Here is a 13,832-nt window from a genome sequence, read left to right as displayed (position 1 = left end):
TTTGCCTGCGTACGAAATATTACCTCAATGCAGCAGTGGCTTGTGGACTTTAAGTTGTGGGACGTTTGATCTTTCAAAAGTAAAGGAATTGCCACTACATAAAGTAAAAAACCTTCCCGTGGACAAAGGAATAATCCTTCATCAGTGGATATAAGGATTTCAAGGATCACCGTCGAACTCGAATAAAAGTTATTGGATCGTCTGGTGAGTAATCCAGACAGATTTGATGTTGAGGCCTGGATCAACATGTCACTCGTTCGTCAAAGCTGGTGAGTGATAATATTGTTTAAGCCATAAAGGAAAACGGTGAAGCTATTGGAGTTTAAAGACATAATTTCACTACAAAGACTGATGAACTGAGTTTTGACGTACTAAAGTGGTGCAAAATTGGATCGCTAATTGAAACATGCCAACGCCCTCTGTGGAAATGTTTGTCCGCTGCAAAAGGCAGGTAAATGGATGTCATGTTTGTACTTCAGGCTATGGACTCTCAGTGTGCTGTACATCTTTATGAAGTTTGAAATAATCCAAGAGGACAATAAAAATGTCGGATATTAAGAGTAAACGAGAGGATGACACTGAGATGCAAGCAGAGAAAAGAAGCATTAAATTTACGCCAAAAGGTTTGAATTTGTATATAAAGACATGCCAAGAAAAGCGCAGTTCAATGTGTAAGCAAGCATCTAAGTACATGGGGAAAATTTCCGCTTTAATGACCTCATATGAGAACGTTAAGGAAGTGTCTTCTGAATTTGGGAAGTTTATTAAATGCTATCAAGATGCAAACGCTTTGCAAGAATCCTTTTTAAGTTTGCCACTGCCAGAAGATGAAGTGAAAAGGCAAAATGCACATTTTCAGTCGAAGGTGACAGCCTTCTCTGTTTTTATGGACAAAGTAAAGGTTTGGTTGCAGGAGGCGGGCGAGCCGTATACTGAACAAAGCAATACTGTTCGTAATGATAAAGCTGTTGAAAGTTTGGATGAAATAAAACCTGAAGACAGTGTCTCTAATATCTCAAGTGTAAAACCACCTTCAAAAACCTTGTCACAGCAAAGTCGAATTTCATCAACATCTTCCGCATGCATTAAAGCTGCGGCTGACAAGGCAGCGCTCATGGAGCGACTCGCTGCATTAAAGAAAAAACATTCTATCGAAGCGCAAGAGGAGAAACTGAGAAAAGAAAAGGAGACATTATCCTTGGAAACAGAGCTGGCAGCCACTAATGCAAAGCTTCGTGTCTTAAAAATAAATTCATTTTGTAGCTCTGAGCATTCTGATGGAATGAACTCTTATTTTGAAAGAGGGCACGTACAAGAAGCGCCTAGTTTAAATCCTTGTGCCGATACATTTGTTCCAACATCAAGAGATTACTCTGGTATAAATTCTGCATCTGAATCACAAGTAATCGTACCTAGACAAAGTCAAACCCAACATCAGGTTGATGATTCAGCGCAAGTGACGCAGCAAACACAGCCTCAGTCTCATACTTTGACTGGGAATTGCACGAAGGAGATTGTAAATATTATGCAAAAACAAAATGACATCACTACTTTGCTTGTAAAACAAAACTTATCTTCTGTCCTCCCCGCCAGAAACATCCCTGTGTTTGATGGAGACCCTTTACAGTACACATCATTTATGAATGCCTTTGAAAATGGAGTGGAAGATAAAACTGATAACTGGAGCGACTGTTTGCATTTTTTAGAGCAGTTCACTAGGGGGCAGCCTAGGGATTTGGTGCATAGTTGTCAGCACTTACCTCCTGAGCAGGGCTATTCCACAGCCAAAGATCTTCTTGAAGAACATTTTGGGAACGAAAATAAAATTGCCTCTGCATATATGGAGAGGATTGTGAGTTGGGTACCTATTAAAAGTGAGGATGTGAAAGGTCTACAGTCATTCTCTCTTTTTTTTCAAGGATGTTCGAATCTAACACAGCAAGTTGTTTATATGAAGGAGTTGGATTTGCCCTCAAATATGAGAATGGTTGTTATGAAGCTTCCATACAAATTGAGGGAAAAATGGAGAGTTGTTGCCTATGAACTGCAGGAACAAAATGGTTACAGAGCAGTGTTCACTGATCTGGTTGCCTTTATAATAAAACAGGTAAAAGTAGCATCAGATCCAGTGTTTGGCAACATCCAAGACTCACAATCTGGAAGCAGCTTTAAAGCTTCAAGTTCTACCAAGCAAAGGAGAAAAGGAAGTAGTTTTGCCACTAATGTCAGTACAGTGCCAGGAATCAAAGCTCAATCAACTGGAAGCAGAACAACTTCCGCCGTTCTGCATAGTTGTTTGTTTTGTTCACATAGCAATCATTTACTAGAGAATTGTAAGCAGTTTAAAGCTAAAACGCATCAGGATAAGTTGACTTTTATCAAGGAAAGGGGAATTTGTTTTGGTTGTTTAAAAGTTGGTCACACAAGCAAAGACTGTAGGAGTCGTTTGGATTGCGACGTGTGTCACCAAAGACACCCAGGGGTTCTTCACATAGAGCGAAAGGATCCAGGTGCGTCTTCGGAACAAACTCAACAGAGGACAAACTCTAATGTCAACTTTTCAACTGCAACCACTCAGACATGTGGGTATATTGGGGCTGGTCATGAAGTTGATGCAATTTTTTCTATAGTTCCAGTTCAAGTTAAGAGCCAAAAGAGCAATAAAATTGTGCAAACCTATGCGTTTTTGGATCCTGGAAGTTCAGGTACATTCTGTACAGAAACTTTGGCAAAAAGGCTGAATGTAAAAGGTAAAAAGACCAATATCTTTTTGAGAACAATGAGTCAAGATAGGATTGTTAGTACACAAGTTCTGTCTGGTTTGGAAGTGTCTGGTTTGGAAGGAAATGATTTCATGCCATTGCCAGATGTTTTGACTCAAAAGACTATGCCAGTTTCTACAGTTAATATTCCCCAGCAAGGCGACATCGATCAGTGGCCTCATCTAAAACCTGTTAAACTTTACAACGTTAATGCAGATGTGGAGCTACTGATAGGCACTGATGCTTCCAATGTTTTGGAGCCATGGAAGGTGATAAACAGTGTGGGAGGTGGACCTTATGCTGTAAAAACAAAAGTTGGCTGGGTCATAAATGGTCCCCTGCACACTGGAAGTAACAGTGGAAATAAAACCAACTGCACTGCTGTAACAGCCAATAGGATTTCTGTTGAGCGTCTTGAAGAAATGTTGATTAAACAGTACAATCATGATTTTAATGAAAGATCATCAGAGGAGCAGACTGAAATGTCTAGAGAGGATCTGTGTTTCATGGATATTGTTAGTAGTTCAATAAAGCTTATTGGAAATCATTATCACATTGATTTGCCTTTCAGGAGAGAAGGTTCCAGTTTGCCAAATAACCTCTGTGTCGCAGAGCAGCGTCTCCAGAGTCTCAGACGGAGATTCGAAAGGGATACTCATTATAAGGATGAATACACTGAATGTGTAAACAACATGCTTGAACAAGGATATGCCGAGTTTGTGCCTGTAGATGAGTTGCACAAAGATGATGGAAAGGTGTGGTACATCCCTCATCATGGAGTGTATCATCCCACAAAGGGCAAATTAAGAGTTGTATTTGACTGTGGAACAACTTATAAAGGAGCATCATTGAACAGTCAGCTTCTACGGGGACCTGATCTCACAAACTCGCTGGTTGGGGTTCTGATCGGATTTAGACAAGAGCCTGTTGCACTAATGGCGGACATTGATTCCATGTTTCACCAAGTGCACGTCTCAGAAAAACATGTCAACTTTCTCCGTTTCCTGTGGTGGCAACATGGTGACACTTCAAGGTCTGCACAGGAATGCAGGATGAGAGTGCATTTGTTTGGAGCTGTATCTTCGCCAAGCTGTGCAAATTATGCTCTACAGAGAACTGCAGATGATAAGGCACAACAGTTTCCAGCTGAAGTGGTTGATACAGTCAAAAGAAACTTTTATGTGGATGATTGTTTGAAATCTGTTGCTTCAGAAGAGGAGGCAGAGCACATGGTGAATAGACTGACAGATATCTGCGCTAAAGGAAGATTTAAGCTTTCAAAATGGATCAGCAACAGTCGCACAGTGCTCATGTCAATCCCAGAGGAAAGAAGAGCAAAGGAAATTAAGGATCTGGATTTGGACACAGATCAACTTCCAGTTGAGAGAGCACTGGGTTTACAGTGGTGCATAGCAACAGACAAGTTCCAGTTCAGAACCTCCCTGCAGGACCGTCCAACAACCAGAAGGGGAATTTTGTCTGTGGTCAGCTCACTGTATGATCCTTTGGGAATCTTGTCTCCCTTCAGTATGCCAGCTAAACTGTTGCTACAAGAGCTTTGCCGACAAAATTTGAAGTGGGATGAAGTTATTCCCCACTCTCTTTCCCAGCGGTGGCGTGATTGGCTGGAGGATCTCCAGCTGATTTCAAAGTTCGAAGTGGAACGTTGCATTAAACCAAATTGCTTTGGAAGACCAGATAGGGCACAACTTCATCATTTTTCTGATGCAAGTCAAGATGGGTATGGAACGGTGTCATATTTAAAGTTGGAAAAGAATAACGTCACACATGTTGCTTTTATCCTGGGAAAGGCTAGAGTTGCTCCTCTCAAGCAAACTACAATTCCCAGGTTGGAATTGACGGCTGCAGTTCTTGCAGTTCGGATGGACAGGCTTCTGCAAAAGGAGCTGCAGGTCAGGTTGGAAAAATCAGTTTTTTGGACTGATAGTACAACAGTACTGAAATACATCTCCAATGAAACCAGAAGATTCAATACTTTTGTTGCAAACAGAATTGCTGTCATTCGAGAAGCAACAGATGTGAAGCAGTGGAGATACGTTTCTTCTAAGGAGAATCCTGCAGATGACGCATCCAGAAGCATGAGAGCTGGGGATTTCCTCAAATGTAGGAGATGGATAAAAGGGCCAGAATTTCTCTATAAGTCAGAAAAGGAATGGCCTAAACTGGATGTGGAGTACAGTGTAATTTCTGCAGATGACCCAGAGGTCAAAAGGGACCTGACAATGAATGCCATTGTGAGGGAATTACAAAATCCTACCAGCTATTTTATCCTCTACTTCTCATCTTGGGCAAAACTTAAAATCTCTGTAGCCTGGCTTTTAAAGATGAAAGAGGTCTTGGTGTTGTTGGCACAGAAGAGGAAAGAGTTGCTTACTGCAGGTTTGAATAAGAATGATCCGGAAGGTCAGAAAGAAATGGATGATGAAGGACTCCAAACAGTTTTATGTGAGGTTGAAGCTATAATGAACGACAGACCCATTACTAAAGTTTCAGATGACTCAAATGATCTTGAAGCACTGACACCCAATCACTTGTTGTTGCTGAAAAATAAACCAGTTTTTCCACCAGGACTGTTTCATCCAAGTGATTTGCATGTCAGGAAAAGGTGGAAACAGGTACAGTACATGGCAGAGTTGGAAGAGATGGCTTTCTGAGTACCTACCTTTGATGCAAGAAAGACAAAAATGGATGAGGACTAAAAGATGTCTTATACCTGGAGATGTTGTTTTAATTGCAGACGCTACAGCTCCAAGAGGATCATGGATGATGGCGAAAGTCTTAAATGTAAACCAGGATGCAAAAGGCTTGGTGCGTTCTGTGAGACTACAAACAAGGACCAGTGTTTTGGAAAGGCCAGTGACAAAACTTATTTTGCTACTGGAAGCCTCATCGTGAAGAAAATCCTCAATGAAAATTAAGGATTTGTTTAAGGGAATAGCTCCTCCTTTTGGGACTTTAAAGTAATTGTGATTGTATGCACAATTAGGGGCCGGAGTGTTGGAGCTATTTGTTCTTTATTTATTTATTTATTTTTTGTGAAATTAGTTAATGTTTGTTGTTAGTTTACTTATATTTTGGGGTTTATTTGTCGGTTAATATTTTGTTTTAAATGATTAGTTTGTTTGTTGTTATTTTGTTAAATTAGTTAGTAAGAGCTGTAGGGCCATTTTGTTTCTATAAATAAAGAGACTGGTATAGGACCAGCATGCATTGGGGTGGGCCTATGGTTTTTTTACCAGAGCAGGAGAAGCAGCAGGAAGGATCTTGTTATTGCTTGCCAAGATGGATAAATAAACCAAAACCAAAACTTTCAACTAAAACGTTTGGACAATGGACTTCTTTTGCCTGCGTACGAAATATTACCTCAATGCAGCAGTGGCTTGTGGACTTTAAGTTGTGGGACGTTTGATCTTTCAAAAGTAAAGGAATTGCCACTACAACTCCAACACAGCATAGCTGCAACCATGTTGCATGAACTGACAGGTGATGGCAGATGTGAGCCAGAGGAGGGCGCTGTTGTGCGGGCAGGGATCACACAAAGCCCATATACTGGATTGAGGTGAAGGGATTCTTAAATCATAATTATTGTGTAGTTAAGACCAACAGTGGTTTTCATGGTTTCCAGGGACCTGCTGGAGTTCGGGGTCCTGGAGGTCAGGAGGTGGGAGGCTGGTGGCTGGTTTTGAGCTTTAGAAGACTAAACATGAGAAATAGCACAGAAACACAGGCCAGGCATGGGGAACATAGGAAGACAGGGATAACAATATCAGAATGAAAACATAATCTAGGCAATGGTAATATCCAAACTGAAAACTCCAATAACATCAAACAGAAAATATCAAACCAGTAACAGGGTCCATAACAGAAAACGCTGGGTACAAAACCCAGGGTCATGACACAATGTGCATAGAAGAGCAAATTAATTTGTACATGTTTACGTTACTCTATGCTAACACTGAAATCTCAGATGAACATTAGTTGATTGCTTTGCAGTTATTTGGTCATCAATATACAATGACAGTGACTACTGATTTTTTTTATCACCTCAGAATAAAATCTGCAAAAGCTGTCACTCTATCTACATAATGCAGCTATTGTATTGTCAGTTTTCTTGTACTGCAAACATTTACTGTATGTCGCACAGTGATCAATAACCAATCATTTCTTGTGTTGATTGGAACACAATGTGTTGATTGGAAAAATGTCTGTCACAGCAGGATCTTGGAAATGGACTTTAAGACTCTAAAACGGAACTAAATGTATTTAGAGTGACATTTTAAAAGCAGCTACAGACAGTCTGATTGTAATCTGATTACATTTCATGTTGAAATGTGTTGAGATTCAATCTCATTAAAATTCTGTGAGATTGAGATTCAGTCATTGAATGATGTCAAACAACATTTTAAAGGTTCAAAGTCTGAATCTCAACAGATTTTCCACTGAAAATCACCAAAATCAGTCTCACTGGACTGACCCAGAACCGGATCTGCCTGAAGATATAGGCTCCATGAAGGATAAGCAAACTGTGTCTGAGTCTGCTTGCACTGCAGGATGGACCTAAAACAGATGAGGTTCATTGAAAGCGGATCAGTCCTGGATCCAGTTCAGCTTTGGTCATTTCACAGCTCATGCCATCTGGATCTATTTTGGATTCATTCATTCAAAACAGCTTTTGTTGTCCAAACGCAATCAATTTTCCTTAGTTGAAATGTCTCATCCGTCCAAAACAATACTGAAATATTTAAAATCTATAAAGCTGAGGCATTTAAAGCTGAGACAGTGGCAACCACTTGGGGGTAGCAGGGAAGGGAATCTCCTACCTTTAATATCTACGTCCCTTAGTGATCAAGGTCCCTATGAGACGCAGAAGAATCGCTCCCCTCCCCGCCTGTCCATGTTAAAAATGGCCTGTTGGGTGCGTGTGTTGGTGTACGTGAGTGAATGAGATAAGACTGTGCTGGATTTCTATACGGAGTCCAAGAACTAGTGAGTGTTAGGACGATCATCCAGGATGAAACAACAAATCCATGACTACATCAGGAAGATAGTGTTGTGATACTAGGGGGTAGAAAGAGATTAAAGTCCCCCTGTGGCAGCCTCATAACTAAGAGAGGTTCAAAGGTCTTAATATCCGCCTTTATAACATTAAAAATGATCAGTGGTAAAACAGAGCTTTTTTCTATTTCCTAATAATAAAGCATGTTTATTTTTAATCAAAGCTCAATTAAAATGTAAGTCTGATCAATGTCTAAATGAGAAATGTAGTTTGAGAAGTGAAAATGACTGTTCTAATGTCCGAGTTTTGTGGTAGTATGTTTGAGATGGATTAGTGAGGGAGCTGGAGGAAATGCCAGGTAATAATTAGAATTAGGGAAACTGCTTACTGGTTAGATGGGAGACCAGGATCCGGAAGGAGGGGGGGAAACCGTGCAAGTGTCCAACAGGGTAAGAGTGAGTCAATCCAGTTGACCTGTGTGATCCAGAGGTGAATGGCAGGGAGGAGGGCAGGCAGAGGGAGTTTGTGTGAGCGTTGTCAGAGGAGCTATTCCGTGAGCTCTTTTGGGTGAGCGGAGAGAGGAATCCAGAAGGGGAGAATCAACTGTAGGTGTGGTGGGTAATGGTCCTGGACAGAAGTAGCAAGAAACACAAAGAGACACAAGGTTATACAAAAGAGGATTTGTTAGATTTAAGTATGCAAGAGCCAAGTTGCCACTATGGGGTAGCAGAGGGTCTGGCAGAGATTGGAAGTCAACGCCAGTCTCAAGTACTGGATGGCTGATTGATGGCTTGCTTGTAGCCACGGCAGGTGGGGAATGAGGATGAGCCAGGATGGACAGCTAGCAGAGGAGAAACCTCAGACACTCTCACAGACCATGGCAACATCTATCCTCTGCTTGCTCACCACTACTGTGTCTGGTTGGTTAGCCATCACCAGTTTGTCTGTCTGTATCTGGACTAGCTTGGTCATTCTCCACCACCCTAGGGGGCGTCTCCCATTTTGACCCCAAGACTCCCAGGCAATACTCGGCACAGATGTTCCTGTATAGCATGCTGGCCTGGCTATAAATTGCTAATGTTACGCAGTCATATGCAAACTGTTAAAACAATGTGTGATCCACCTGCCACTAGGACACAAACTTCAGTACAAGTAAAGGAAACTGAGGTCAGCGTAATGAGTAACATCACAAAGGAACCGCCTCATATTACCAGTTTAAATTCAGTATCTATATAAATGAACAAATGTATATAATATGTAACATTTCTAAGTAATTTTAAGCAGAATTTTTATCATTTCTGTTATTAGACTGACCAACTGGGTGAGCCCCAGCCTACACTTGGGGAATTACTGTTGCAGTGAAATAAAAGGCTATAAGCAATGGCTATTTTGGAGTCTGTGGAACATCTCCCATGTTATTTAATTTCATCATGGTATCCTTTTTGCAGCCAAATCAAAAACCAGCTAAAATACAATATTTCCTTGTGGTTCTCCTCATGTTTTAAGCTTTTTCTATACTGCTAAAGGAAGGGTTGTTGATCAAAAATATAGCTAGAATTAGATTTCAAAGAGGTTGATGTAACCCAGCCTCAGTGTTTCCCATGGCAAAACTCAACAGCAAAACCAGGAGGTTATGATGTAATGCAGACTCAAATTTCTGCATTACGAATTTGAGACATGAGAAGGGTAAATTTCATTGTACAGCCTTTGTTGAGAAGCATTCTTCCACATCAAAGTTCAGAGGTGGGGGCAAGAAAAGTAAATTTACTGTGACTGAATTGAAACTCCCGATATCAACTAACAAATCACTTTACTTCATGACCTGGGGGGCAGGGCTATGGCTTCCCACACCTACTATTAGACAGTTACATGGAGAAACCTTTTGAATACAAGCACGCTCACGCCCACAGTTGTGCACAGAGTTGTGCTCAGACACACACCATCTTCCTTGGCTGCTGTCTCTAAACATATCTTGAGTTTCGGTCTTGTGTGCTGCTCAGTAGCATATAATATTTATTATTTACTGTTAGTTATGATTATCTAGGTCGTAGCTGTGGTCTCCCTACTGTGTTGTTCTCTTTTTACTTGTTTTCTTCTAGCAAATTTTTTGTGTCTTTTCTCACTGTCCATCTTCCCCTCAATTTTCTTTCCCTCTCCTTTTTCTAAACTTCTCTTGTCTACGTCTTTCCCTTTCTTATCCCATGGTCATTTTCTGTTCCTATTGTAATAACTTAAAAGTTACAAACAAACACACAAGATCAATCAAGTAGACCAGTAATAATCCACTTGGGAATATAAATCTGTTGGGCATTTTTATCAGTCTTCAGACAATAATTCTGATTGCTACAGTGACAAACAGGACAGGCAAAAAACAAAAACAAAACAAAAAAACAACTAACGTATCACTTGTGAGCTTCTGAGTTTGAGTAGTGAAAATGACAACTCAGACGCTGATAGGGTGCCATTTTAGCTCGCTGGGATGAGCTGGCAACCCTATGCCACATGGCGGAGAGCTGCCAGTCTGGGTTCAAGTCCAACCAGAGGCCCTTTGACACATGTCTTCCTCTTTCTCTCTCTCCCCCTCCGCTTTCCTGTCACTCTTCACTGCTCTGTCCAATAAAGCTGAAAAAGGCCAAAGATCAATTTTTTTTTTTAAAAAGATGACACTGATATGTCAGCCTAGCCTATTATATACATGTCTAGTGCATGCCACCTTCCCATTATCTCTACCAGAATGGTAAACAAAATGCTTTGCATATATACTTTTCTACTCTAACTGAACACTCAAAGTTTTGTGTACCAAAGAACACATTTAACTGATTTATTCTTCATAAGCACTTACCGAGCAATATCAGCATCATCATGTGGACTACAGGGCATCATAGAATGGACCGAACAGGTTTGATTTGTGAGACATGAAAAGTGGGATGGATGCATAGTGTTGAAGGCAACTTGTGGCAGTGGCGCTGATCACAGAATCCACTTCGTAGGGACCAATGTAACGTGGAGCCAATTTGTGGGTCAAGGATTTCAAGGGAAAGTGCTTAGCAGTGAGCTATACCTTTTGCATATTTCTTATTTTAAGCTTCTCAATTCTGCTCCCAGATTTATCTACTCTGCTGGAGATGATGTTGTACCCAGGAAACTAGGTGAATCTCAGTGGTTGGGAACAGAGGTGGCTGGTAGCCTAGAGATGCTTCGAGTGGGGATAGACCTATGGCAGAATAGGTAAGAGAGCTATGAGCATACTTGACCCAGGATAACCATGTGGACCAAGAGGAGGGATTTTTTTTGTAGTGATGCAGAGCAGGGTCTCAAGCTCGTGGTTGAGCCTTTTGTTTCTTGCATAGATCGTGCATGCTGCCACATAGTCGAGAAGGAAGCACCCCAAGGTCACCCTGTGGTGGCAGGCGAAGCAGGCGGTGTGGATCACAGCAGAATATGCAGCAGCAGAAACATAGCAATGATTGGTGGGGAGGGTGGGGGCTGAGCCTGGGTCAAGTTTGTCTTGCAGCTCATTGGATGGTTTCTTCTATGTCCCAAGTTAATGAACCAACGGTGCAGGATGAGGGCAGAAGTAGTTGTGGCTTCTACCGCTGGCATTTTCTGAATACTGGAGAGAGAGGGCCTCGGGATTTTCATTTCAGGACGCTGGCAGAAAAGAAATGTTTCAATTCAATTGTCCAAACAACAAAGACAAGCAAATTTGACAGGTATTTAACATTTTAGCTGAGATTTTTATGATCAGTCCAAATAATAAATGGATGCTCGGCCCCTTCCAGCCAATGCCGCTGCTCCTCCAATGCCAGTTTCACCATAAGCAGCCGAGGAATCGTTGAAACATTTTCTGGGAGGTGTGTGTGGGCCACTCCATCACAACCCTAATCTTGACTGGGTCAGTGTTCACCTGGCCTCTGGTGAGAATGTAGCCCAGAAAAGTGGCAGATGATGAGTGGAATTCACATTTTTCAGCCATTACATAGACTCTATTTTCCAACAGGTGCTGCACTCTACAATCCTAACTTTTTCCAGAGACCTGCAAAAAGTTAATATATCATCAAGGTAAACAAAGATGAGTGCATTCAGAAAACCTCTCAAAACATCATTTACCAGAGCCTGGAACACAGCAGGAGCTTGGAGTGTTCAAGAGGAGTGTAAAAAGTCTTCTTCCATTCATTCCCCTCGCAAATGATAAACATTACAGAGGTCGAGTTTAGGGAAAACAGTGGCTCCTTATAGGGCCTCAAAAGCAGAACTGATTAGCAGCAGGGGGTACTTATTCTTCCCAGTGAATTTATTTAGCCCACAATAGTCAGTGCAGGGTCTCAGTGTCTCATCCTTCTTATCCACAAAGAAAAAACTGGCACCTACCAGAGTGGAAGATGGACAGATGATCCTAACAGGCTCCTGACCCTCTCTGGCTGCTACAGGTTGTATAGCTGGCTGGAGAGGAGTGGTGTGCTGGGTAGGAGGTCTATGGTGCAGTCATAAGGTCTATGAGGTGGCAGGGAGAAAGCTTTATCTGTACTGAAAACCTATAAATCATGATATTCAGAGGGTACAGAAGTTCAATTGGGGGCAGGTGTAGTGACTGAGATGGAGCTGGTGGAACCTGATCTAAACTCCAACTGTTAATTTTATTGTCAGTCCAGTCAATGTGGGGGTTATGTTTTACTAACCAAAGAAAACTGGGGTGTAAGGAGAAGTGAATGTGAAAAAACAAGCGGTTTCCCAGTGGTTGCTGGAGGCAACTAGGCAGACGGGCTATGTCTGATGCGTAGTGGTGGCGAAGATAGCGGAGTTTCCCTTGTGTCACTCCTTTGCTGCATATTTTCTGCACAGACACCTGGACAACTCTGTCCTACAGAGGCTGGGCATCAGCACCGTCCTGGATCGGTTAGTGGCACCGCCACTGCTCCTGCTGATCCCCCAGCTTCATCTCAAGCTCACCTGCTACTGTGGCCCCCACCTTTAACCCTTCTGTTATGTTGCGGGTCAGATTGACTCAGAACAGAAGAGATGTCACATGTCATCTGCATCACTACAGAAAATGAAAAAAATCAAAATTATAAAAGAAAATTGTAAAACAATCAATGCCAGTGTTTCTGACACTTTTGGATGAGTAAATTTGCCCCGGGTCAAATTAACCCAGGAGCATAATTGGTGTTCCTGGAAACCAACATAACAGGAGGGTTAACCCTTATAAGTGCAACTTAAAGTTTTAGTTTGTAAAATCTCACCACTAGGTGTCAGTAGATTCCAAATTGCAGTCAACTGAGTTCTGTTTTTCTATCCCTCCGATTTCTAGTGCATTATAATAGGTACAGTGGCTGCTGTAGGACAAACAACTGGCCACAGTTCATCTGTAGTGAGGAGGCTATAAAATTTTGTTAGAGTCTAACACAAGTTAATGAAACAGCGAACTTCACTTTGTTTTGGATAATAGCGATACTGAGGTGAGTTGCTGAGCATATCCTGAACTTTTCTGTCAATATGCACTGTTGCTTTTGCCACCGTGAGTTGCTGTTAGTCTCTGTTACCCACCATTAGTGAAACTTGCTTGAAAATTTAATCAAACTGTTCATAAGCTCTTTCAAACGTTTATGCAGTTTTTTGGACACTGGCATAATATTAGCTTATAACTAGCTGTTTTTGTTGTTTAGCTGGTTTGTTGTCAGCTATAGAGCAATGGAAGGGTCACATGTCTATTGTAATTATAATGGGTAATTATAATTGCAATGATAACAAGAATAAATAGGAATGTTTATGCACATCTTCAACGAGTCCCTGGCGAAGTCTGTGGTCCCCACATGCTTCAAAAGATCCACCATCATCCCTGTGCCCAAGAACAGCAAACCCTCATCCCTGAACGATTACCGGCCAGTTGCACTGACCTCGGTAGTAATGAAGGTGTTTGAGAGGCTGCTGAAGAACATCATCTCCTCCTCCATCCCAGACACTACAGATCCGCTGCAGATCCAACAGATCCACAGAGTAAATGGCCTGCATTTGTATAGCGCTTTTCTAGTCCATAGGACCCCAAAGCGCTTCAC

The 13,832-nt window shown here is 41.6% G+C and overlaps 1 protein-coding gene across 1 annotated transcript in view; it reads left to right on the top strand.

The window, feature by feature from the left end:
* The first annotated feature begins 544 nt into the window (after positions 1–544).
* Positions 545–13,832, top strand: part of LOC146558690 (uncharacterized) — a 21,894-nt gene continuing 8,606 nt past the window's right edge. The window contains exons 1-3 of the mRNA XM_085245911.1: positions 545–1,456; positions 10,865–11,007; positions 12,622–12,737. Coding sequence (XP_085102037.1) covers positions 545–1,456; positions 10,865–11,007; positions 12,622–12,737 — 1,171 coding nt within the window. The remainder of the gene's footprint in view (positions 1,457–10,864; positions 11,008–12,621; positions 12,738–13,832) is intronic.

The sequence above is a fragment of the Mchenga conophoros genome, linkage group LG15 (assembly GCF_057382185.1).
Source record: "Mchenga conophoros isolate Kocher_MC1m ecotype Shallow Benthic linkage group LG15, M_conophoros_male_GT1.1, whole genome shotgun sequence".
NCBI classification, from domain to species: domain Eukaryota; kingdom Metazoa; phylum Chordata; class Actinopteri; order Cichliformes; family Cichlidae; genus Mchenga; species Mchenga conophoros.
This window is presented reverse-complemented; position numbering and strand designations above follow the sequence as displayed.